Source organism: Pleurodeles waltl, chromosome 2_2, assembly GCF_031143425.1.
Source record: "Pleurodeles waltl isolate 20211129_DDA chromosome 2_2, aPleWal1.hap1.20221129, whole genome shotgun sequence".
In the NCBI taxonomy this organism is placed as follows: Eukaryota; Metazoa; Chordata; class Amphibia; order Caudata; family Salamandridae; genus Pleurodeles; species Pleurodeles waltl.
The window spans coordinates 222458824-222486357 of record NC_090439.1 but is presented as its reverse complement, the minus strand read 5'-3'; the positions used below and the strand labels follow the sequence as shown (position 1 = coordinate 222486357).

The following is a 27534-nucleotide window of genomic DNA, read 5'->3' as shown; positions in this document are numbered from 1 at the left end:
TTTCCCTACAGTTCCTTCATGTATCGAGACCAGCTGGACCAAAATAGGCCATATAAAAATATTAGACTGTTTTGGACTTCATTGTCTGCTTGCACTATTACCACCCAAAAATTACTAGTCTTCTTCCAGAAAGACAAGCTTTCTCCATAGTTCACACATACATCAGGGCTGATCCCAGCAAGAACTGAACATTTGAAAATACTGCGGGCATCCACTACCCAGTCATGATAATTTCATCAAGAACAATCCTTACTACCCTTACCTTTATTGCGTGCAGCACAAGAATAAATCCCGAAGACGTCTGTAAGCAAAGGGTGAAAGGCACTTCATGATTGTGATCGGAGTTAAATATCCGTCCCCTTTCTTGTGTCATTACATGAGCCACAATGAAAGAGTACCACGGGAGAATGCTATACAGTAAACCCTTTGAAGTTGATCCTCTTCTTCCTGTAAGAATTCAAGAAACATCTGATCTGTTAACCATCAGGCATTAATCACCAGTGACTGTTAATACCTCTGTTGGAGTAACTCAGTGTCACCTCTGTGAGGGAGTGATCTGGGAGGTATCTTTGTAGGATTCATGGCCTGTGAGCTCCTATGACTTCTGGGACTGGTACACAAAAATAATCAAGTCTGGATTGCCATTGGTGCGGATATGAGTAAAAAGACACTCCCTATCCACTGGGTATCTCATCTGCTAAGTGCCTTTAACCTCAACTAGGAAATCCACTTGGGGATTGCTGTGACCCTAGTTGGGAACGTCTCTATTGAGATCCAGGTGCAGATTCATTACATTGTTGAAATCCCTAGCCAATATTGTCCTCCATCATGAGATTGGTTAATGCTTGTAGTGTATCCTCAATAAGTGTGATGGGCATATAGGTGATAACCACAGTCCAAGTTCGACCCTCCATCATCCCTGTAATCATAACCACCCAACTAAGGGCATTGTGATGGACCTCTGGAACCTCTAGGGGGAAGGACCTATGCAGTAACTTTGTGGGCCCTCCGCATCCCTTAAAGAATCCAGAGGGATACACCCTGTAGAACTCATGCCTACCCAAAAAGCTATGTTTAGTTCTGAAGAGATGTATCTCTTATAAGAGAAGCCCACTGGGAGGCAATTATTTTTTTACATTTTGAAAAGTGATTCCCATTTAATTTTATTGATGAAGCAATTTATGTTGCAGGAGACCATTCTATACTGTTGTGACCTACTCTCTTGTGCCATGAGTGGAGGTAAACCCTCTTTGGAGCTGTGTCTAGTATGTTGTGAAGAAGCTACCATATAACTAATATACCTATTAACTCCCCTTCCCTAACTTCTCTGCATCATATACTTCCTGTTGTAAGTGTATGTTGCACTCACAACTTACTTAAGTTAACATTCTTGTTGTAATGGTGGTTGCTGACTGTTCCCACTCTGTCAGACAAGCTAATTACTGTTATATGTGGATCTATGTCTGTCAGAGGCTGGAACACTTCTGAAAATTTCTGTTTATGGTAGTACTAAGACCCATCTTGCCTGGCCTGGTATATGTAAAGGAGAAGTGGGGGTCAGCGGCCCCTCCCCACACTGATTTCGGCCTTGGGGACCCCATCCTCTGGTACCCAGGCAACAAAGGGTGGGTGCCCTGGTACCAACCAAGTGCCCCACAGCGATATCGTTTGGGGCTGCAGGGGGAGCCCCAACCCACCTGTGGTCTCAGCCGGCATCCAGCAGGAGCTGGCATTGCTCCTGCCCTCATGGAGTGGCTATGGATTGCTGACAAAGGGAGAGACAGTGTTGATATCCAATGGACTTTGTACAATGGCAAGGGCAATGAAAGAGAGGTAAGTGACACACACACACTGATCCTTCGCCATAGGTGTACCCCTGCATTACACAACACAGCACATACACACAATAACCCATTGCTATTCCAAAACAACACAACCCGTACACAACACACATCGACATACAGCTATGACACAACGTACACACACCATTGACACTGCACCCACACACGACACAACAATGACAACCAACACAACTACACACTCATCTACACAAACACATGCACAACTACACACATCATGACAATGTCTGCCACACACCAACCACATTCACCTTAATATGTCACATGGCAACACAACAACATCAGGTTCACATGCAAGTGACACGCATACAGACAGGAGCACATCACCCACTCCAGCTCCCTCTATCTCAACCAGCCAATCGCATTGCACACACACAACTCACAGCACAACATGAGAGGTACAGGGGAGAGGTGTAAATGTACCGTCATTACGGTGCCAGCATTTATTTGCCCATGAATACTGGCACCATAATGACAGTTGTGTATGTGTACAATATGTGTTGTGTACCAGTATGTCCCCATCCATGTCTGACCCACTTGTGTCCCCAACTTATGCATGTCACAGTGATTAAAAATAATTACTGTGACATGTATATGTCTGCAGTGGCCCTGACCTTCCATGCAGTGCCCACCCAACGTACCCTGGCAATGTGGCATCCCTACCTTCCAGTCTAATTGTGTTTTCTTCATGGGTTGGCGGCAGCAGCGATGGAAGGTGTTGTCCAGTCATGTCCAATCGAAGACAGGGGTGAAATGGGGAAAAAAGATGAGTTTTCACCCCCTTCCCCCACAATCCACCAACTCAAACATGGAGGTTGGACCTTCTCTTTTTCTTTGGTGGTAAGGTATATCGAAATCTGCACAGCAGGAAGGGTGTCTGGTGTTCCGCCGTCAGCCACTTTTCCCTATTGGACCATTGATGCGGGTGGTGTTTCTTGGCAGAGACAGCAGTTTGAATGCATGTTTTCATTTATTGGACCGCCAACATCTAAATACGGCTGGTGGACCATTGCGGCAGCAGACGGGTTTTCAGTCAAAAAGCCAATGGCGGGACAGTTATTGCCAACATCTAAATCAGGCCCTCAGTGTTTGCTCCTGCTTGGCGGGAGATTTGAAATTGCTCCAGCCGAACAAGAGCAAACACAGGTTTCCCTGCCTGTGCGGGCAGGTAACCCACTATGTCCCGTGGGTGAGCACCCCAGGACATAGCCTGTGCCGGCCCTGGGGTCCCCAGGGTCAGTAATGTCTTAGAGAGCGGTGCCGTGTGCCCCCTCCCCTTTGCATACATGGTCAGGCAACAGGGGATGGGGTCCTCAGAACCAAAACTGGCCTGGGGAGGGAGAATATGCACAGGTTTCAAAGAAAACAAGAGCAGGAGACTGTGCTCGTTTTTTTTGTTTTTTTTAAAACAGATTTGCATTGGATACTTCACAAATGGAGGCTAGGACTGCCCCTTAGTTTTTTGGGGGGGACGCTACTCACTGTTGTGCTCACGCCCCTTTTATCAAAAGGTGGCTTCCCTTGTTTGGGGGTCTCCCACTATCTATGGCAGTGTGCTTTAATGTAGTTTTATCTAGCGTCACTAATCGTTCCAGGATAGCTTGTACTGTTTATTCTAGGCTGACATTTGTTTCTGTGTTAAGCACATAGCCACCTGTTGCATGCCCATTATTAGTTCTGTTATTTGGTTTCATTTTTCTTTGCTTTAGTAAGTGCCATTAGATGATGCTGGGACTATTTCAGTTATTTCTGGCTCTAATCTTGCTCTCTCTTGAGGTCCTGTACATTTTGATTAAATGTTGTTATTCACAAGGAACCTCTGGGGTCCTGGATAGGTGTGTGGCCCTGTCTTCCGTGCATTTGGTCTCCCCCACTGTTCATTTGTGGGTGTCCAAGTATTAACCCATCAGCTTTGTTTTAACTTGCAGGTTCTCCCTTCCTTTCTCACCTGGTGTGAGCTCTGCTGGCTTTCCTGTCTTCACTACGCAGCCGCAGGGGCATAGCTTGGTCAATAATATTCGGTGCATATGAGTTTGAGATTTTCAAAAAGTCTCATTAGGATATCTTGTAAAAACACATTATGTGAGAAGCAGGACATGTGAGAGGCTTAAGGGGCAGTGGAAAGATAGAGGACGGATTGTTAGCGGCACTTAAAACACTACATATTTCAAAATAATCCACAAGTATTTAAAACAGAGGCGAGAAAGAATGTGTGTGTGTGTTTGTCAGTGTGGGCGTGTTAAAAAAAAAACAGGTGAAATCCAACAGATGCTTCATCAGGGTCGGATTGGAATCACAATTAGGCCCGGACACTCCCAAAAAAGTGGCCCACATCCATGCATAGTGCTGTTTCATGAAACGCCGTTTACTTTCTCTCATTTGTATCATTTTTAGAGAAATGCTTGGCAAATTAGGGTTTTTAAAGCCTATTGCCAGTAACATACGCGAAAAGTATAATAAGAAGTGCATTTTGACTGGGCGGGCGAAGTGAAATAAAATGGCCATTGTTCTGATATTTTACTAGCAGAAGTAGTATTTTTATAGCCTGGCTGCTCTTAAAATGATGTCTAATGTGTTCTAAAGTTGTATTCATTGTCCATCACCTTTAGTTAAGCGAATAAAAGGCAGAAAAATCATGTTATAAAGGAATATGGGCGTTTTATATAAAGAGTCTTCTTTGATTATCGTGCTCCGGCCTTTGCAGAAAACATGAACAAATAGTAAAAAAAAAAAAAAAAAAAAAAATAGTGTGAACGCGGGGTTTACATGCGCACAATTTACATAAGGTCAAATTTATTTTTACTTTAGGCGGGGGGGGCATTGATTGGCTAGAACCACAGGTTGTTACGGGGACTCTGGGACTCCAACCTTGTTCCTAAGTTTCGATGTCGTCATCTCTGACCCTAAGGCCACATCCTATATTTTTTGCATGTAAAAGGTGGCCTCCCAGAGAGGCCAATGGAAACATACACCTCCCTCCACCACAGAGGCGGTGCTGGGGCCGAGGTGACAAACCTGGCTCTCAGCTAGACCTTTTTTCTTATTCACCCACTCATCAGCCCATCACATCACAGCCTTGGTGCGATGGCCAGGAGGGTGAGGGGTCAGGAAAAGCTCTAGCAGCGAGTCCCCTCCGTAATCCTACACTCCACGCCTACCATGGCCTGAATGTGATGGTCATCAGGTAGGGGAGTGGTCAGGGCAAAGGTACTGCTTCTGGGTTACACAATGCACACATTACAGTGACCTGGCAGAAGTATGGAAGTTGATAAGGCTTCGTGGGCCGGTTGACTGCGGCCTTAAAAAAACGGCCCAAAGGTGACCCGTAGGCACCGGCCCATTGCCCAATGCCCGACTGCCCGCCCTCCCAATCCGACATTGCAACTTCATCATACACAACTGAAAGCCCTTGTACCCTGCTACTTACTACAGAATACATTTTTTTAGGGGGGTGTAACACCCCAAACACCTCCCCCTCCTGAAGGTACGCCCCTGCACAGCCTCATGGACTCTGTCTTGTCAGCTTGGCCCAGACCATTGTGCGCCTGGCCCTCCCCTCCCAGGTGCACAGTTTTTTTCTGCTTGCCCCGTTCTCAGCTCCCTGCCCTCACTCCTGGTTGTGCTTCCTTTCAGGGCTCAGAGTCTATCAGGTTGTTGCCTCCAATCGTGGTCTACACCTCTGCTCTGCTGCTAGGCCTCAAATCTAGGCAAGGGCGCAAGATTCCAGGCCTCTGTGATGTTGTCCTATGGCTTGGGTAGCAGGAGAGCACCTCCAGTGGTTATCCTGCAGTTATCACTGGTTATCCGAGCTTTATCACTACCTCTCTGCTCTGCTTCTGTGACCTTGTGCTTTTCTTATCGCTTCACCAGGGAAGTATCCGGCCCAGCGACCTCAGCTTGATGTGTAGTCCACAGCACCCCACTCACAGCTCTTTCACTTCATTAAACAGATCCAATTTTTATACATTCTGGTTCAGTCCATTTTCGCTCTAATGGACTAATGGAGCTTCTTTGATGTTGCGATTTCGGTAGCTGATAGCTCCTTTTCTTGAGGATATGTTCCTGAGGCTTCCATAGTGTTGGACTTTTTGCTTATGCAGGGTCATCCCCAATCTTTTTGCCTCCTGCCTCCTATCTTTTCTGACCTGTTGCTGTTGGCTTTTGAACTCTGAGCACTTTACCACTGCTAACCAGTGCTAAAGTGCATATGCTCTCTGTGTAAATTGTATGGTTGATTGGTTTCTCCATGATTGGCATATTTGTTTTACTGTTAAGTCCCTAGTAAAGTGCACTAGAGGTGCCCAGGGCCTGTAAATCAAATGTTACTAGTGGGCCTGCAGCACTGGTTGTGCCACCCACACAAGTAACCCTGTAATCATGTCTCGGACCTGCCACTGCAGTGTCTGTGTGCGCAGTTTTAACTGTAAATTCGACTTGGCAAGTGTACCCACTTGCCAGGCCTAAACCTTCCCTTTTCTTACATGTAAGGCACCCCTAAGGTAGGTCCTAGGTAGCCCCAAGGGCAGGGTGCAGTGTATGGATAAGGTAGGACATATAGTAATGTGGTTTATATGTCCTGACAGTGAAATACTGCCAACTTCGTTTTTCACTGTTGCAATGCCTGTCTCTCTCATAGGATAATATGGGGGATACCTTTAAATATGATTAAAGTGTAGATTCCCCTAGAGAGTAGATGGACATGTGGAGTTTGGGGTCCCTGAACTCACAATTTAAAAATACATCTTTTAGTAAAGTTGGTTTTGAGATTGTGTGTTTGAAAATGACACTTTTAGAAAGTGAGCATTTTCTTGCTTAAACCATTCTGTGACTCTGCCTTGTTTGTGGATTCCCTGTCTGGGCCAGTTTGACAGTTGGGTTGTTTTTCACCTCACACTAGACAGTGACACAAAGGGAGCTGGGGGCGTAATCTGCATTTCCTAATTAGCCATCTCTGCTAGGAGGGAGGGGTGGAGTGGTCACTCTCATCTGAAAGGACTGTGCCTGCCTCTGACAATGCAGACTCCAACCCCCTGGTGTGTGTGTCTGAGGCTTTGCCTGGGCAAGGCAGGATGTCACAAGTAGTTGTGAGTCCCCTTTGAAGAAAGGTGACTTCAAAGACTAAAATGGGTATAAGAAGGTCACCCAAATCTACAGACTTTAGAAACACTTCTTGAATCAAGAGGAACCTCTGCCTGGAGAAGAGCTGATAACTGAGGAAGAAGTGCTGCCCTTCCTGTGACTGTGCTTTGTGGAGCTTTCCTGCAGTGCTGCTTCTGCCAGAGTAAGAGGGCAAAGACTGGACTTTGTGTGCCTTCCATCTTGTGAAGAAATCTCCAAGGGCTTGAGTTAGAGCTTGCCTCCTGTTGTTTGAAGTCTCATGGACAGCAAAGACTTCTCTCTGCCAGCACCTGGAGTCTCTGGAGAGACTCCTGCTCTGACAAGTGGTGCCCTATCCAGTCCCTGGGCCCTTGAATGGAAAGCTGGTGGAAATCCAAGGAAATTGACTTCGGACGACTCCGGACCGACGCCGCTGCTGAATCCGGTAACGCCGCCTGCACCCGACAGCGTGACCTTCGCTGGAACGCGACGCTCGTCGCAGGCCCGATGCCGCTGAAGTCCGCGACTCCGTGGAAGTCGCCGCACCACATCGTGACCGACGCCGCTCGAAGTGCACGGATTCAAAGTTTCGCACAGACGCCGCGATCCCCGACTTCACGCATCGGCTTGTTTTCACTCTTCACCAAAGGTACTGTACTTGGGGGTCTACACGACTCCGTGTCCGGCGCCGCTGGTGTCGGCTTGTTGAGAACGTGTTAATATCTCATCAAAGCATTTTTGTTTCTAAGCGCTATTTTTGAGTTTAATCTTCAAAAATTCATAACTTGACTTGTGTATGTTGGATTTTTGGCGTTTTGGTCTTGTTTTGTTTAGATAAATATTTCCTATTTTTCTAAACTGGTGTTGTGTCATTTTCTAGTGTTTTCCATTAAGTTACTGTGTGTGTTGGTACAAATGCTTTACACCTAGCACTCTGAAGTTAAGCCTACTGCTCTGCCAAACTACCAAGGGGGTAAGCAGGGGTTAGCTGAGGGTGTTTCTCTTTTACCCTGACTAGAGTGAGGGTCCTTGCTTGAACAGGGGGTAACCTGACTGTCAACCAAAGACCCCATTTCTAACACATAGCTTTCAACTTAGGTCATCACCTTTCAGCGGAGCTCTCTGGCGCCCCGTTCCTTTGGATTCTTGATGAGAAGAACTAGGATTCCACATTAGCAATGCTTTATGTGTGCTGTATAAATACTTCTACCATCGCAGCAAAAGGGGTAAAGTTAGATTCCATTACTCTACATACCTTTTGTTTTGACACTTAAGAGTTTAGGAACATAATCAAAACTAAAGATAAAGTAAAATACCTTTAGGCAAGGAATATAAATTGTAAACCTATGCTTTTTTCAGATGAAATTCCTATTCCCGTAACTTTCTCATGAACCTCTACACCAACATTTACTGAGCACAGTTGAGGTTGGGGGTCTTTTGCAGACATGATATCGGTTTGAGTAAGTTGAAAGCATTGCCTCCCTCCGCAGAGACAGATAAAAATGTTTTGATGCTTGGAATTTTGTGCAGAATAAAGATATTCTCTGTTATTTTGGAATCTCTTTTTGTAAACAGACCTGGATTACGGAATCCACTCCCAACTTTAACTCAATACTAAATAAGTGAAAAGAAGAAATGACTAAACCGAGTAAATTACATTTGACATTCTGGGTTAAACCTAAAAATATTGATAAAAGGTTAAAAATTCAGTCTGATTAAGAGGATTTGCCTTTCTCAAAATTAAAATATACCACATCATCAACCCAGGCATTATCAACAGCCTAAAATCAATACAACTCCTAAATGATTACTTAAGAAACAGGTGCTGGTAGTCGATCTAACTGTACAAAAGATCCTACTCACACGTTGTTAACAGTATGTTAAAGAAGGTCTAGTTCCAATCAATTCAGCAAGATGGATTCTTTGAAAAATCGCAAAGCAGAATAGATTTAACGTACATGCCTGTGAAACCTGTAACTTAGTATAACACATACTTTAAAATCCACAATAAACCTTTTCACCGAAATCACTGGAGCAAGCTAGGTTTTTTATATTAACCAAATCTAGATAATAGGTAGGATGATGTATTTTAAGTAACTGTAATAAACATGTAACTTTGCTAAAAATAAAATTTGGAATTGCATTCAATTGAAAGCTACTCTTTAATCCACTTTATTGCAAATGACAAATCAGTATTTGAAACTCAGTATTTTATCCAGTGTCTGTTTACCAAAGTTTAGAAACGTAATGTATCTTCCAATGTCTACAGTCTTTTGAACTGCAATAAAATCTGTCTCTTTTGGAAGGCGTTTGAAAGTTGGAAAGCGGGGGTGAATTTAGATAGGGACCTTTACATGTGCCAAGTGTATTAAAGTTTCCTTAAATAACAAAAAAAAAGTCTAGAGTTGCTGCTTCGTGTAATACAACCAAAATTTACTCTAAGACCATATTGGACTCCCGGAAAACTGCATCCAAACGTTAACTGCAATTGTTGGAGATGCAATAAAAGTAATTCTGGATATATACATTTGTTGATAAAAGGTTATTGTGTTCTGTACTGGAAGGGCGAGATCCTTGCTAGAATTAAGTCTATCACAAATGTAGATCTTCAGATTAGGTCTTCTAGCTTACTCCTAAATAATCTCCCTTCAGTAAAATCAGTAGGCAAATTTAGAAATAATTCTGTAGAGACTCTAGGATGGATTCCATTGGAAATGCAAGTTCTGGCTGTGCTGTCACTGGGTGATAAACAATTGTGAGCTTGAACACTATTGAGGTCTACCAGAGTGCATTGGCAAAACTGGTAGAGACAGGTGACGTGATTCTCTTTTCCACTACTTGAATTTCCTACAGGATGTTTGGTTGATGTGCACTGGAGAACCTCTGTGCCTAAAGTGATACAGAACCTGATAATCTGAAAGTGGCTTTCCAAGCACCTCCAAACCACAGGATTGCTCTTTGCTGATGAGTGCTCATTGATGATGAGTGTCATGTAGCACAAAACATGTGTCCAAGAATATTCAGCACTTGCTGTGGGAACTCTGGCTGGACAACCCCTGCTTCATTGTGAATATGAACTCTATTCCAGAATGCATTTGGGAGAACAAGGCAGGCAGTGTGCTTCTCTGCCCTACTATTTCAGTTAGTGGACTGCTTGGACACACCCTTGTATTTCTTTTAAAAAGACATATTTCACAAATATACACTTATATCAGGTGTTGCCCTATTCGGAAAAGACTGAATCATAAGTATTCATTTTGATATATATTTAAATAGACTGCTGAGCATTCAACTCATTTGGATGGCTCCACAGCCTGGATTTACGAATATGTTGAGCACTGATAATAAAGGCCCGAGTTTAGAAAAATATGGAAATGTATACCTTTTGTCAGCATATGTAGAGCTCAATATATAGGCCTAAATTGAACACTGTACTCTTTGTTGCCAGTAGGTGATTGAGTCCTACTGAATATTCAAAGGAAGGTGGGCCAGATGGAATGCATATGTGATGGTAAAGTGTACATGGTCCTACTTTTAGGTCGAGGATAAGTGTTCAACCTCGTGTATAGTTTTAGTATACTTCTTATGGCTTAAAGTGATTTCATTTGTTGTTTGCAGTGACCTTTAAAAATTCTTGTTCATTAGTGGTCAGTTCTGCCTTTTTCTCCCTCCTGTTTCAGAGCATTGACCAACTACTGTATTGTTCCACTTTGGTTTCTTTATCTGTTGCTGTAACAGACTATTTTTGTTATTTCTTTGGTGCTCCCCTTTCACTGTGGGTGTTTTAGGCTGGTAGCTGCCTGTGTTTTAATGCAGCATTATGTTCCTCCCATCTCCTCCCATGTTGCTGACATTGGTTTTGCCTTTATTTCAGTGCTGTTCTCGTTTACCTCTGGCTCCTAAAATAAGCTAATTTCACAAAAGAAACACCCGGTTGTTTTGCATACTGCTCACGAAAGCCACAATATGCCCTTTCTGGTAGAATGTAGTTAAACCTAGAAGCAATTATGTGAACCTTGCTTATCCTTGCATCTCAAGTCTCTCTCTCCAGGGCCCCTCCCTGCCAGTACTCAAAACATCGCACACAGGGCATTGCTTATCTCCTTTATTGGGGCTATAAATCTTCTCAGGCTGCTCTGGTCTTTGGATTGCGAGGCAAGAGTGCTTGCAAGACTTTTCATTCTGTTAAAATACAAAGAAAATACTTTTCCAGCCTTATTTTCCAGTTTCTGTTCAGACGCTTAAACAATGTGATGTAGTGCAGTATCTCGTCTCTCCTTAAGGGCTTGTGATTTCTGATGTCAGTAGCCACCAGTGACCACCAAAACATGACAGGAAAAGATGAAATTATGAGACAGGGATGACCAATTTATGTGGCAAGAAAATTCCAGTTCTGAATTTCCAATGCCAATAGCTCTAACTCAAGAACATGCAAGATTTCCATACCTGTAAATACCGCTGAAGTCTTGGGATGTGTCAGATATATTAAAGGTTGTCTATTTTTGAAGTTAGATATTTATGTTTCATCGTATTGCTCAAGGGGATTGTGAAGGAGCATGAATTTATCTGCAAATTATCTCTCTGGGTATCAACACATGCACATTCACTTTTCTGTACCCACTTCCTGCTGGAATCATCTGACTATCCCAATTACAGTTGATTTTTCGGAGCTGGCCAATCGCAAAGATTCAAGTAGATGTAAAAGTGTTAGGATCTTTCTTTCCAGACAGGTTGCAGTCTGATAAGGCTGAGGCAAAGAAAGTTAAAGTCTAAGAGCTCTCTCCTAGACATTTTGTTTCTCGCTTCGCTTTCCTTCGCTTCACATGTGGGTTCCCTGTAAACTCTTCTTGACCTTTGGAGCTTAGACTCTGTGGAATGGGTCGATATCACTAGAAGCTCACTTATGACTTTAGTAAATGTTATATCTTTGTGCCATGCTAATAATATTTGAATGTATTTAGTCCTCGGAACAAAATATTTATTGATTGATTTGCAAACAGTATGCCTTTATCAATTATACACCATTGCATAAATGCTAATGAACCAGACTCAGACGGGAGACTTATGCTTTTTAAGCCAAAAATGTCTTGATTTTGGCTGTCTCTCGCCTGAAATTGCTTCTGCTTCAATAGAAGTCAATGGAGGAAATTAATTCTTCTGATTATTTTTTAAAAATCTTCCACTTTCCTCTTCTTAAGTGTTGGCGTGTATGCCGTAGAACCATTTACAGCAAACATTTCTATCTATTTGTATATTTAATAATGGTTTTATATAGTGCACCTGCACTATAAGTTATTACTACACATTACCCCATATGAGAAGTCATTATTCAGCAGGTTCCTTTAGAGAAAGGTTACAACGCAACAAAGAATTACTTTTTGCAATTTTTGAAAAAACAGTTTTTATTGTTTGATTTTCTCTAACTGATCCCCAACAGGGAATAACATTTTCAATATGATTCCTCGACACCAATTTCACCCACCCGACCTCACAAACCTTCATGCCTGGTTCCATGGCAAGTTCTGTGCACCTCGGTCTCTCCCATCTTCCCCCTGTACTCCCCCCATTATTTAACTGACGTCTTCCCTGTAGTTCTGCCATGCATCCCATATTTTATTTAATTTCTTTAAGCATCCTGTGCTTCATAAATTTGTGCTTCATAAATTGCTTGTTCTGCTTGCTGGTCCACTCAGTTATTTTAGGCGAGTTGGGGGTGGTCCCGGAGGCATATTATGTCTCTCCAGGCTACCATTAGAGCAAAGTGACACCACAGTGGAGTGTATTTAGGCAGTGTCTGCTTCCCAGATGCCCAGGGCCACCAAAGCTGGTGTTAAGTGAATTTTTTGCCCTGATGTCTCTTCCATTGTCTGTCGCATTCCCGACGAGAAGGGCTGTACATGTGGACAATCCCACAATGTGTGCGACAGTGTGCCTGGCTGGCCACATCCCCCCAAATATTTATCAGTGGCAGTCTTACCCATATGCAGCAGTTGTGTTCTGGTGCCCTGTGTAGGAGTTTGAGCTGCACCAAACTGAACCCTGCCGTATTGCTACCTCCCTGTGGTATCTGCACGCCTCTCCCCAGTCTGTGTCGTCCAGAACTCCGTAATTCTGCTCCCACCTTTCCCTAAGGGCTGAAAGGGATGGCACATGTGTCAAGAGTGTTCTATACATTTGTGAGGATTGCATGGGCCTGCAGAGTTGATGATCTGGAATTCTAAAGGGGTTTCCTCTAAGACATTGTCCAATTGTGTTTTGTGCTTGGTAAGTACGTGTCTTTCTTGAAGGTATCTAAACCTCTGGTTATCCGTTAACGTGTTTTCTGACTGTAGGGCATCAAATGATTTCACGCTGTCTCTCATCCATACGTCTCCTAGTTTGGAAATGCCAATTCGGTCCCACTGTCATCATCTGTCGAGGCTCTGACGGTGCCTCTGTATCTTGGAGTGCCACAGAGAGGTCTCCAGCATCAACACTGTGCCTCAACCCAGTTCTTGTCTGTCTTCCATAGCCCTGTACCGTCTCCGTGGGTGCCGGGAGGAATCCCCTTTTCCACATCACATATAGGAAGACAACTAACCACCATCTCCAAGTACTATACGATCTGATAGAAGTGCTTGCTCCTGTTATGACGAAAAGGCCAGTTCATTTAAGGTAACTAATTGGGCCTCCCTGTGGTACAGTTGCAGGCTGGTTAGTGTGATTCCACCATCATATGGCCCCCTTGTGAGATGTTGGAGTGCAATCCTCGAGGGGCCCCATCCCATATGAGTTGTCTGGTGACCCCATTGACTGGCTGGAAGAATGCCTTGGGTACCACGATTGGTGTGTTTTGTAGTACGTAGAGAAATTTGGGCAGGTTTATCATTTTAAATAAAGCGTGCCGCCTGACTTGTGATAAGGGGAGGCACTGCAAGCAGTTTACGTCTCTCCTGTACTCTTTTAGGATATGTCCCAGGTTGGCACTATGGAACACAGTCTGATCATTAGTAATGTAGATTCCTTAATATTTAACCCCCTCAGGGGACCACCGTAATGGGCATTCCCAGTCTCCCACCGGTTCCCAGTGTGTAATTGGGAAAAGGATTGATTTGGGACAGTTTATCTGGAAACCTGTAAATCTCCCAAATATTGATATGATTTCTAATGCCCTGGGGATTGAACCTTTGGGGTCTGACAGGTATGAGAGCAGATCATCCATTTAGAACGAGAGTCTGTCGTCCCACTCCCTGTCCTAGTGTATGCCTCTCTCCTGGGTGTCCTGTGTAATCCAACATGCCTGCGGTTCCACTGCTAGTGCAAACATGAGGGGAGACGGTGAGTAACCCTGTTTGGTTCCCCTCTCAGTGGCTAGCTTCCCCGAAAGCACTCCATTGACTAGGACTTTTGCTATTAGATCTACATACAGATCATGAATCCACACTCGGAACTCCAGGCCACATCCCATCTTTTCCAGGATGGCATGGAGGTAAGGTCATTCCAAAGAATCAAACACTTTCTCTGCATCAAGTGATAGTAGAACTGTAGCATCGACCATTTGTTCCCTTCTGCCCGTTGCACCTAAAGAGCCTTCCGAGATTATGGCAGGTGGCTATATAAGACATGAAGCCCGATTGATTGCAGGCCATTAGTTTGTCCGTTACCTTCTCCAGATGCAACACTAACACTTTCATCAGAACCTTTGTTGCGCAATTAAGCAGGGAGATAAGCCTGTATAAACCACAGTCTTCTGGTGGTTTGCCCTTTTTGTGGACCGGGACCACTCTGGCGTTCCGCAGGCCGGTGAGGTGTCGGCAATCTGAGCGAGCCCGGTTGAACATGGCTGTCATATGGTCACCTATTTTGCTCTGCACTATTTGAAAACATTTCGGTGGTGGACCATTAGTTTTGAGGGATTTTCCACTAGCTATCTGAATAAACGCATTTAGGAATTCCTCCACCTCTCTGGTCGTCTAAAGGGTGATCTTGTCTTCTTTGTCTAATTGTGGGGTGGGGATATCAATGACAAAGTTGCTTAGGTCTCCAGGAAGGACCTACACATGGGGGCTGTATAGGTTTATAATGAAATCCTAAAAGTCTTCGCTATATCGTCTGCTGTATCTGTCATCTCTCCGTCCTCTGTGGATAGCTTGTGGACCCACTGTCCGCTTCATCACCTGTTAACAGCCAAGCTAGTATTTTACCAGCTTTATTCCCTAGTTTGTACAGTCTGTTGGTTATCCCTGTAATATACCCTTGATTTTATTTGTCACTTCTCTCTCTATATATATATATATACCATCACCAATGTCAGTTTCTGTTTAAGTGCCCAACTTGGGGCGTCAATGTATTCCTCTTCCATCCATTAGAGGAGGTCCTCAAATTCAGAAACTTCTCTGTCTCCTTGCCATCTCTTACTTGTTATGTGTGATTATGAGGGCTCCCCTGATTGTGAGCCTAAAAGCCTCCCAGGTCATGACTGGGGAGTCCAATGAGTCAACTTTTTCCTGAAAATATTTCTCCATGGCCTCTATAGTATCAGTGCCCCCCTTGTCCCCCAGTCTGTAAACTCCCATGGGTCTAGTGTCCAGCTCCCTGCCCCCCTGGTCCTACTAGCTCATATCTTGTCATCTTCAGGGAATGGTCTGAGATCCCCCGCACATGAGGGAAAACAGTCCTCCTTGTGTATTGGGGGTCAGTAAGTAGTCCAGTCTGGACACTGCGTTTCTGGACGTGGCCACAAAGGAGTATTGTTTGAGCTGTGGATGTTCCACTCCCCACAGGTCTATTTGGCCCATCACTGCTGTGAAATTAGCTAGTCAGCGGTCCTCTTGAAGTTCTCCCCTGCCCCCTGAAATTCTTTTGTATGTTGCATCCAGTGTCAAGTTCAAATCCTCCCCGGACAATCAGTATAGAGGTAGGGCAAGCAGATAATCCATCTCCCCATCTCGTCCAAAATCATAGACTGTAAGTACCAGGAAGCCACTGTGATGGTTCGGCCGTTCCAATCCTCTAGGCCTTGGTGCTGGTAAATATCACAGGAAGCGTCTTGCAGGCTAATATCCCCACCCTGTGGATCCCATTGTGATACCTGTATGGATAAAAACCTTGTATTTCCCTCTGCCTAGGAAGCCGCAGTTGTTACCCACTAAACTCATTTCCTGCAAAATTATGAGGTCTAGGTTGTGCCATGTCAGTAATTTATTCTCTACCTTCTGTGTCACTCTGTTACCCAGGCCATTTATGTTCCCAGACAGATAATGAGAGACCTACTCTGTTAGTGTCATGTCGTCCTTCCCATGTCCTAGGTGCCTCAACCGGGGCCATGAGAGACCCTTTCTATCCTGCCTGTTGCATCATGGGTGTGTTCGTTGGTGTTGTTGAATTAACTGTCCCCTCCCTAACCTGCCACCCCACATCCTCAAACAGCGAGTGAAAAACTACTTGTTGCCCCAACTTCTGAGGTGTCTGTTGCCCCCCATTTGAAACTACAACTTGTGTGGTAGTGCTACATGTGTGCCCACAGAGTACTTACTTCCTTTTTAACACTGTTCCGAAGGTGTGTGAGCTGGAGTCGGGCCTCAGGCATCAGTCAGACTCAAGGGTTGTGGGTCTCGCTCCCCGCTCCCGCTCCTCATTTGCCTCTTCTTTTGCAACATTTCCGTTATCTCCTCCATGTGTTATGTTCCCATCAGATCCCTGCTTGCATGATGTTTCCGATGTGGATTGCATCTCCTCGCTGCTGCGATCCTCCAGCTGTCCACCCAGTCCCACGCCTCGCTAGGGAACTATGGTTTCACCTTTTCCAGCTCTCACAGTTTGGTTGGAAACAGCATGGCGTACTGCAGCTCCTGTTTGCACAGTTTTCCTTTTACCTCATCAAAAGATTAGCATTGCAGCTGTACTTACTGGGTGAAGTCTGGAAAAAACGTTTTCGTAGTGCAAGGGGCCTTGCTGCAGGGCCGCCCTCAAGATGGCATCTCTGTCCCTAAAATTAAGAAGTCATGCTATGATCAGGTATGACTTGCCCCCTGTCTTTGGGAGGGCTCCCAGTATGCAATGCGAACATTCAAACACAAAATGCACTGAGATACCACTTGGTTTCATGTATTGCAAACTCTTCCACAAATCGTTCCACGTTTCTCCCTTTAGCATTTTCTGGCAGGCCCACCAGGCAGACATTGTTTCTTAGTGATCTCCCTTCTCCACCTGAAGGGGTAGCTTATGGGATGGTTCATGAAGCCGGCGTACCTTGGATTGCAGTCCTTTGATAGCTTCAGAGTGTTTGCGCATGGTGTCTTCTGTAGTTTTTACTTGGATGGTGATTTTCTGCACATCCGCCCTTAAGAGGTTTATATCGATAGACTTAGGCCCTCATAATTATCTCAGTGGTAAAAACCGCCGAGATCCGCGCTCGCGGTCAATAGAAGACCGCCAGCGCGACTACCTCCGCCGGCCGTATAATGTATTCCCCAGTGTTTCCACCCGCTGGCCCAGCAGGGAAAAGGGCCGTAACATAGACAGCGGCTCAAAATGGAGCTGCCACCAATGTTCGTGTGCGGCGGGTGCAGCTGCACCCGTCACACAGATTACTGCCCAGAAATCGGGCAGTGACCTGCGTGATGGGGCACTGCACGGGGACCTGCACTGTCCATGCCAGGTGCATGGGCAGTGCAGGGGCCACCAGGGGGGCCCCTGAGCACCCCTTCTGCCAGCCTTTCCCACCAGGGAAAGGCTGGTGGCAGAAGGGATAATTCCCTCCACCGCCTGTCGCGGCAGCCGGCGGTGGAGGAGGGCCGCAAAAGGTGACCCTCACTGTGTCCATTATATGGCGGTTCAGACCGCCATGCTGGTGTTGGTCTTTGCAGTGATGCTAGTTAGGCTTCACTAAGTAATACTCTCACAATTCCCCAAAGATGGTCCTTGTATTCACAATAATAAGTCCTTAGCTCAGTCCTGGTAGTGTGGCACAGAGCCATCAGGCTTTACTAGAAGAACGCTTTAAGCATTTCAGAGTACCAACATGGACGATGAGTAATTGACATGGCTTGAAAGAAATCCAACATCATTTAAAAAAAAAAAATCAGATTTTTATATTAGTTTAGACACAAAAACAAAGTAAAACAGATATATATAACCGGAGTACTCTGGAAGCTGTCAAATGTTTACCATTGCGGTTAATAAGGAAAATCACTAGAGACACTCGGCCACTTGTGGGGTGAGTTCAGAGGAGCCTACTTGTAGTTAAGGTGATGAGGGTCCCAGGACCAAGCTTCAACAGTCAGACCAATCTTACCTGGCTCACGGGGCCTGGGTGCAGAGGTGCCCTGGCAGCTCTTGCTGCTGAACGCATGAGCCGCGGATGCTGAAAAATTACACTTGTGACACTCGACTACTTGCAGATCCATTTCGTGGGAGCCCACAAGGGATTAAGCTTGTGTGGGCCCCTGGACAAGGATTTACCAGGCAGAACAACTCCGCCTGGTTGGGGGATGGCTTTGCCCTCCACTGGGGGACAGCCTGCTTGCAAAACAGAGGCGGTGTGCCCTTTAAAGCTCACTACCTTGATGTGCTGCTTCACTAGCCTTACTGGGAGGGAGGGAGGTGTGACCTCCTTCCCGTTCAGGTCCTTGTCCTGACTCATGGGAGGGTTCACACTTCTGCCGATGGGGGTAAGAGTCCAGTCTTGGCAGTAACAGCTTCGAGCTGTCAGCCAGAACACAGGAAAACTGGGGAAACTAGGTGGGCAACCTCTAAGTTTGCCAAGGCGTTGCATGCCACATTGCCTTTGAGATGAGGATCATGTCAGGGGTGAGAAGGTAAGTTGTTTGATACCAAACATGACACATTTTGGCGCTACTATAATGGAGCTGGTGACCTCAGGTTTGCCTGGGTGCCAGCCCATGTTATCCTAGGAACCACCTTTCATTCATGATAGCCTTTAATGGAAAAGGCCACTATAGGGACATACATGCTTGCACTCACTTGTCCACACCTTTACTATATTGCACCCTGTCTTCTGGGGTCTGAAGGCCTTCCTCAGGAGTGACTGACATATTTTAAAGATAGTACTTTGGCTGTGCCACACATGGTGTGGGCACAGTCGAGTTTGAGCAGTTAACACTACTCCTTCAGTCTCTAATGGCAGGCCTGCTGTCAGTGGTTTATTTGGATCACTCACGGTTGACCCCTTTAGTACCCATACCCTGGGTTCCACTGGTACCATATAATAGGGACTTATAAGGGGGTTAAAGTGTTTGTCAATTGGGGATACCAATTCACATATGCCACTCTAGGGAGAGAGCACTGGCGACTGATTAGCAGACGCCAGTGCACATTCAGAGTCATAACTAACAGCATCTAGCGCAAAAGGGGCACTTTGCTACAAAATGTTATTAAGTGGGGATGTGGCTATGATACATAATGAAAATAGTGCATCTGGTGTGAGCTCCAGGCAGTGAAGGCATCGGCTGGCATTTATCCACCACCCACTGGGGATCCGTGGTCCACAATTGGTGCTACAACACTACGTAGTGGTCAGCAGCCAGTTGCAACCCCAAGGAAACAGAAATGTCCTGTAATAAGACTGGGTGCATCAGCTCCCAACACCGAGTCTAAGATGGCAACCACAGGCCTCCCCGTGTGGCAGTATCCTAACAACTGTATGTGGAGTCCCGACCCTGTGGACTGCACCCAATACCCCCGTATCACCGGGGCCCGGTGATCGTACAGCAAGAACAGCGCACCACAGACTCTGCCAGTCTGCTAGCCACAGCCTCAGCCACCAGCCAGGATGGAACCTGCCTCACTTCTCTATGGGTCAAAGATGACAGACAGGAGGAAAGCCCTGCATCCCCCCCGCCCGTGCCTACCATCTACCATACATGATCACATCTGGGGAGAGGGGGAACTGGACCACCCCTAGTCCCAACTGCTGGGCCCAGAAAGTAATGTACACATGCCCCAGGCCCGTCAGGTAAAGCCCACTTCTGGTACAGTTACAGAGTGGAGACAGGCTGGGAGCTGTGTTGAGTTCTGGGTGTTTGTCTAGATGACCTACAGGAGCAGAGACACATAACTGGCGAGTGACACCCGCAGAAGGCAGATAGGAAGAAATTGGCCAGTGCTAGCCGTGGAAGGCTCAGGGGTTCTGGGAAAGCACAAGTGGATCCATACAAGCCATCGAAATGAGCAGCACTGAGAAGGGTTCAATACGGCTTGAGGTGGAAACCCATCATTAGTTCTCACATGCTGTGGAATTGTCAGAGGAACGGCAGAAGCACATAGAGCAGGGGCTGATGTGAGGGAACCCCTAGTCATCCAGCCTCTACACAGTAGCCATCATTATGCGGGACAAGGGCCAAAAATGACTCAACCCAACAGACTTGATCACTACAATATAAAGCCCATGACATCCTCGGGGATAATAGTCACCTCCAGAGAGAAACAGGGGGAGATCACAGGTCTGGAAACCCTCCCTGAAGGGAGTACTGGAGACGATCTCAGAATCTAAGGACACACTAATGACTAAAATAGACACTTTGGGGGTCCTTACGATCCCCGGCGGTTCAGACCGTCATGCCAGCAGCGGGGGCAAAGACCAACACCTACACATTTGATTTATGTGGCAAAGGATGTGACATTGGTTTTGCCTCAGTGGTTTTGTCAAGGCTACATATATGTGCTGGATGTAGTAGTTAAGGGTGCCTCCATTTTAAAGTTTATATACTTGAATATGTGTTATTCACATTTACCACTTGTACTGCTACAATTCAGCACATATTTGTAGCCATGGCAAAACCCATGGAAAACACAAAAAAACTCAATTACTCTGTGTTCCAAATTTTTTCGGTGTTACGTGTCAAACTTTCTGATAACTTGTTAAAATCTACTATTACAAAATGCACGCTTTAATGATTTTGCATATTTGCTTAATTGTTTTATGAAGGTGGAAACAAATCCATATTTTACAATGCTTTTCTCCTTTATTTTAAAGCTCTCTTCCTATCAGAGTGTGCAACCATATGAGCTGGAACAGAAATGGAAAGACTTGTGCTTACCCATGGAGCAGCTAAGAAGTATACTAGCTTTGGATAACTTTGGCATGGAAGTGGAATGGATTAAATTTTTCGCACTGGGATGTAGCACCCTTGGAGGCGTATGTATTGCCAGGAGGCCTACTGTATAAATGTGTCTGATTCTCTTTTTAATGAATATTTAGATTAGGTAATCTTTCAGATGAAATGCTTACAAAAGTAGTTATTTACAGTTTGCCCTTGAAAGTTACAACAGAAACCTTGATTGTAGGAAATGTATTTCACAGGACTAATTAGACCTAGACAATCTCAATATTCAAATCGGACGAGCAGGATAGAGAGGTCTGGTTGTCCAAGAAAAGACAGGCATAAATGGAACCAAATGCCAAATGGAATGGAAGGATGGGGTTGCACATTTAATCAAAATTGAGTATTCTCACAAAAGAGAAGCTTATGTCTAATGTCATAATCACTGACTTGTAACCCACCCCATCTAATCTACCCCACTCAGTCCAATTCACCTCAAACCAACCCACCCCACCTAAATGTAGTCTACCCCACCCCAATTCAACCCACTCCACCCCAATCCATTCCAACCCACCCCAATCCAACCCACCCCATCTAATCAACCCCACTCCAATCCACCCCACTCCACTCTAATCCAGCCTAGTCTAATCCACCTGACTTTACCCCAGTCCAATCTACCCCACCCCAGTTCAGTCCATCCCACTCTGATCGAATCCAACCCACTCCCATACAGTCCACCCCACTCCAGTCCAATCCACCCCACCAACTCCTGTCCAGTCCAACCCTCCCCTCTCAAGTCCTTGCCAACCTACTCCAATCCAACCCACCCTAATCCAATCCAACCCCACTCCAGTCCAAAATCAACCCATCCCATCCCACCCCAATCCAACCCACCCCATTTCAATCCACCCCACTCTAATCCACCCCATCTGATCCACCCCACTGCAATCCACCCCACCCCACTCAATTCAGTCCACCCACTCCAATTTTCCCCACTCCAGCCCAATCCACCCTGTCCCAATACAGTCCACCCCACCCCAGCCTTGTCACTCCAAATCAACCCACCCACCCCAAACCAGTCTAATCTACTGCAGTCCTATCCACTCCACTCCAATCCACCTGACTCCATTTTAATCCACCCCTCTCCAATCGACCCTCATTCAGTCCCCCCAATCCATTCCACTCTTCTCAATCCACCCCAGTCTGACCTAATCCAATCCACCCCACTCAAACCCATTCCAAACCACCCCACTACTTCAGTCCACTCCAACCCATCCACCATATTCCACTCCACTTCACTGCACTCCAAGACACTCTCAGCCACTGAACTCTATTCACCTCTACTCAACTGTACAACACTACTCCCCCACTCCACTCTACAACATTCCACAACTTTTAGCCCTGCTGAACAGCATCCACACTGGTTTACAACATGGGAAAAACACATTGCCAAAGCCAATAGCTATTGTATAGGCAAGACCTATTCACTTTGCCAATTCTTTTTTGTTTTGCAAATAACTTTGGCAACGTAATAACTTTGCCGCCGCTTGACTAATCTTCATGAAATTTTCAAAACTAGTGTACCAGTTACTTCAGCTGCTGTCTGGAACGTTTTGGGGATGATTCGTCAAGCGGGAAGAAAAAGGGGGGTCCCAAAACACTTTTTTCCTGTGCAATGTATATGGGGATTATGCAGTTTTGAGCCACGGCTACAGCCCGAGCCACAGAACGGAATTACACCAAATTTTGCAAAAAGATTGATCTTGGTCTAAAAAGAGCCCTTTTTGTAATTTTGGGTAAATCTCTTCAGTAGTTTTGGAGATATTAAAGGTAAAAAATATAGATATCTAAGGATGTGGATCCTCCACAGATCCGTGGGTACCAGCAGCGGATCCACTATTACCTGCGGATCCAGGGGAAAAGCAAGGCCCTGGTTAGCTGGCCGCATCGTGAAAGGAAAGATGCGGCCACCATTTTGTTTCTTGGCTCGGCTCCTGGTGAGAAAGCATAAATAAAAACACACTAGAGTAGAGTTATCCTTACCGAATAGGACACATAGAGGGGACTCTGAGAAAACCCTTGTGGGCAAGAGATTGCCCAATTTTTTATTTTTGACCTATCTGTGGATCCACCATGGTGCACAGTGCGACCCCTTATGTAAATCCACGATGGATCCGTGGATCTAAAGGTCAATGGAAAAAAAACCTCACCCACTCACATACCATACTCTGAGGTTGGGTGCATGCAGGGGGGCTTTGTCTGCAGGCACTGCGCCTGGTTGTGCGTGGCCATGGTTGTATTAACATATGGTAATTATATATTACTATATGTTAAAAAAACATAGATATTCGCTGAAAAAACAAAGGTTACAGGTATGTTATAGTTAGGTTGATGTTCTTCCCACACAAAACCAAAGAAATCCAGCAGTTATGATTATACTTATAGTTGTACTTATCTGAAGAAACTATAACTCGTGCTGTTAAGAACCTTTAGGCCACAAGTTATAGTTTCTATTTATAGTTATACTTATGTTAAGAAACTATAACTGCTGAATTTAAATGTTTTTTGGGGGTAAATATATACATATATATATTCACTGAAAAAAGGTTACAGGGATGTTAAAGTTAGGAAATAGAATAAAAAAAAAACTTAGAAATTCACTAAAAAAAACAAAATTAACAGGGACGTCATAGTTAGGCTTAGTTTTCACTCACACAATGCCATAGAAAGTTGGCAGTTATAGTTATCTCAAGTAACTAAAACTCATGCCTTAAGGGAACTATAACTTACACCCCTGCCATGCAGTTTTCTCATCAATAATTTCATTGTGAATAGTGTAGTGATATTAAAAGAAAAAATGTTTTATCAGTTTTCTATGACAGAACGTAGTCAGGACAGTGTAGAAAATATGCAGCATATGATATAGTGACAGTTCCATTCCGTGATCGCTTTAAATGGATACATAAACACTGTTCCACAGTCAGTACAAATACGTCACCTGAGGTTTACATGAAGATTTGACACAGTGTGGTGAAAGGATAATTTTGCAGGTGCTATCCCTATACACTGATGAGGGAGAAAGGTAAGCATTGACACACGATAAGAACAAAGCTAATTATGCCCAAAAAATAATCTAGGTAAGAGAAAGGTTAAACAACTGTCGATAAACTAACCCAATGAACCAGCAACTAAGTCCCCTCTCCTTCCCCTCCCCTCATTCCTGCGTGTGATCCTGGCCAGTTGTGCAAAATAAATTTGTAATGGGTAGTGTGAGGGTGTTCACAATGCATCCCTCTGGAATCCAAGGATCTCCTGAGCTCCCTCCCATCATTAACAGGAGTTATTCTGGGTGACGTATGGGTGCGCCCTCTGCAGTAGTCAGCCCCTGCAATTTCTTCAGTTCAAGTATCACAGCGGACCAGGCCCTTTGGTCATCCTCCAATTTCTTATCTCTGTGAACATGCTTCATGAGGACCTCTTCTCAAACCACCCATTCAGAAATATCCCTAAACCAGATTGTATGTGTAGGGGCTGTCGGGCTAAGCCATTTAATGGCTGTTCCCATTTCGCTAGCACTAGGCAGAGAAGAATACATTTCTGACTTTGTTTTTTCTTTGCGGGGGGAAAGGAGTATGCCCAGTGGCACCTGGCAAATCTCAAGCAGTACCGCCCACCCGAGGCCCTGTTCAAAGATTTCAAGATTTCATGCCAGTAAGTGAATAGAGAGGGACAGGACCATACCATATGTGTGAAGTCTACCATGGGGTCCCCAAAACATGAACGGCTGAATGGTCTAGTGTCATATATAGCATGCAAAGTATGCAGAGTGAGGTATGTTTGATGTATGAAAGTATAATGCAAGGGTTTAAAGCATGCATTGGAGCTAACTGTTCACACCCCTTCATGGACCTTCATCCTCTCTTTAGCTGTGAGGGCGTTCTCCAAAATGCCCTCCCATTTGGTCTGAAGGCTAAGTAATGTAGGAGGCTGGCCTGGCTTATAGTGGGTACCTGTGGTACTTGTACCTTGTAGAGAAAAACTACTATGAGAGCTACTAGGATAGCCATGAAGATACAATTGTCTTCACGTACCAACACTATGGTCTAGAATGATGCTAACTATATATAGCTGACCAGTTATGTGTTTATAATACCAGGCTGCTGCAATTAGGTACTCAGTTACAAATAAAATGATCCTATTGCATAATTAGTACAAACTTATTTTACAAATATAAATGTTTTATTATTCCATAATGATACAATCATAAAAAATATAAACATTAAATCAAAAAGATAAGAATAACATACATACAAAGCACCTAAGACAAACATACCACATATACACTGGATTATAAAGATAAGAAAACGTGTCTTATTTTCAAGTGAAACACCACATCAGGGAACTAATCCAAATAATAAGATTGAGACAATTTAGAATAATAAAAATATACAAATATAAATTATTCTAATATATTAGTATTGATAATCTAATACATAGCTAAAGAAACAATATGAACATAGTTCTATCCAAGTGGTACCGTAGGGACCGAAGGCCTACGCGCGTTTCGGTATTATAAGGTATAGTGAACAACCTTCCTCAGGGCCGTTCCCAGTGGTACTAGTATATGATACTCGAATCTTTAGCAGCCAAATCTTCTGGTCAGACTGATTATAGGTTTGTAGTGTTCTTTTTGATGATGTAGTCAAGAATATCTTACTTGAAGAGTCTTGTCTAGCGTTTTTATGGGATATTAATTCTTCTGACCATAGCTGCTTCACTGTAGGGCATAATGCTACCTAAGAGTTGGCTGATGTCTGTTACTGAATTCGGCTCCGAATGGGCCCCTGTATGTAAGTCGGATAAAGAAATACCGGTCTCAGTGTTTACTCTTCCCGCGTCAGCATACGCGGGAAGAGTAAACACTGAGACCGGTATTTCTTTATCCGACTTAAATTATTGCATCCAAGTTTCCACTTCCCGAATTCGTTCGGTGTATTGACAAGATTCTGAGGATTCGTATTTACATACAGGGGCCCATTCGGAGCCGAATTCAGTAACAGACATCAGCCAACTCTTAGGTAGCATTATGCCCTACAGTGAAGCAGCTATGGTCAGAAGAATTAATATCCCATAAAAACGCTAGACAAGACTCTTCAAGTAAGATATCCTTGACTACATCATCAAAAAGAACACTACAAACCTATAATCAGTCTGACCAGAAGATTTGGCTGCTAAAGATTCGAGTATCATATACTAGTACCACTGGGAACGGCCCTGAGGAAGGTTGTTCACTATACCTTATATAATACCGAAACGCGCGTAGGCCTTCGGTCCCTACGGTACCACTTGGATAGAACTATGTTCATATTGTTTCTTTAGCTATGTATTAGATTATCAATACTAATATATTAGAATAATTTATATTTGTATATTTTTATTATTCTAAATTGTCTCAATCTTATTATTTGGATTAGTTCCCCGATGTGGTGTTTCACTTGTAAATAAGACACGTTTTCTTATCTTTATAATCCAGTGTATATGTGGTATGTTTGTCTTAGGTGCTTTGTATGTATGTTCTTCTTATCTTTTTGATTTAATGTTTATATTTTTTATGATTGTATCATTATGGAATAATAAAACATTTATATTTGTAAAATAAGTTTGTACTAATTATGCAATAGGATCATTTTATTTGTAACTGAGTACCTAATTGTAGCAGCCTGGTATTATAAACACATAACTGGTCAGCTATATATAGTTAGCATCATTCTAGACCATAGTGTTGGTACGTGAAGACGATTGTATCTTCATGGCTATCCTAGTAGCTCTCATAGTAGTTTTTCTCTACATTGGTTATTTCCCTGTTTGAGCTACGCTTATTAAATTCAGGGAATCCCCTTATAATTATTGGTACTTATACCTTGTGCCAGGTCCAGTTATCCCTTATTAGTAGATTAGTAGTGTTCTAGAAGCTTAGGCTGATAGAGGTAGCTATAGCAGAGCAGCTTAGGCTCAACTAGGAGACATGCAAAGCTCTTACTATACCACTTATATCATATAGCACTATATCATAAGAATCACAATACTCAAAGTTACTAAAACTAAAGGTACTTTATTTTAGTGACAATGGGGGTGATTCTAACCCTGGCGGTCGGTGATAAAGCGGCGGCCAACCCGCCAACAGGCCGGCGGTCCAAAAAATGGAATTCTGACCCTGGCGGGAACCGCCAACACAGGCCGCCACATTAACACTCCGACCGCCACGGCGGGACGACAAACAGCGCGACGGTCACCGCCAACAGACAGGCGGCAGACAATGTACCGCCCACACTATCATGACCGGCCAATCCGCCACCTTTTCCGGGGCGGGAGCACCGCCGATAAAAATACGGCAGAAACAGACTACGAACGGGAAAACGCGCACCTCTACGCACTCCACGAGGAAGGAGGACAGCATGGAACCCGAATTAAACATCCTACCTGCTCTCGTCTACCTGCTCATCTACCACGAGTACGAACGCCGGCGCAGACGACAA

The 27534-nt window shown here is 44.5% G+C and overlaps 1 protein-coding gene across 1 annotated transcript in view; it reads left to right on the top strand.

The window, feature by feature from the left end:
• Nucleotides 1-27534, top strand: part of ROPN1L (rhophilin associated tail protein 1 like) — a 229071-nt gene that overhangs the window by 143986 nt on the left and 57551 nt on the right. The window contains exon 3 of the mRNA XM_069218876.1: nucleotides 20932-21093. Coding sequence (XP_069074977.1) covers nucleotides 20932-21093 — 162 coding nt within the window. The remainder of the gene's footprint in view (nucleotides 1-20931; nucleotides 21094-27534) is intronic.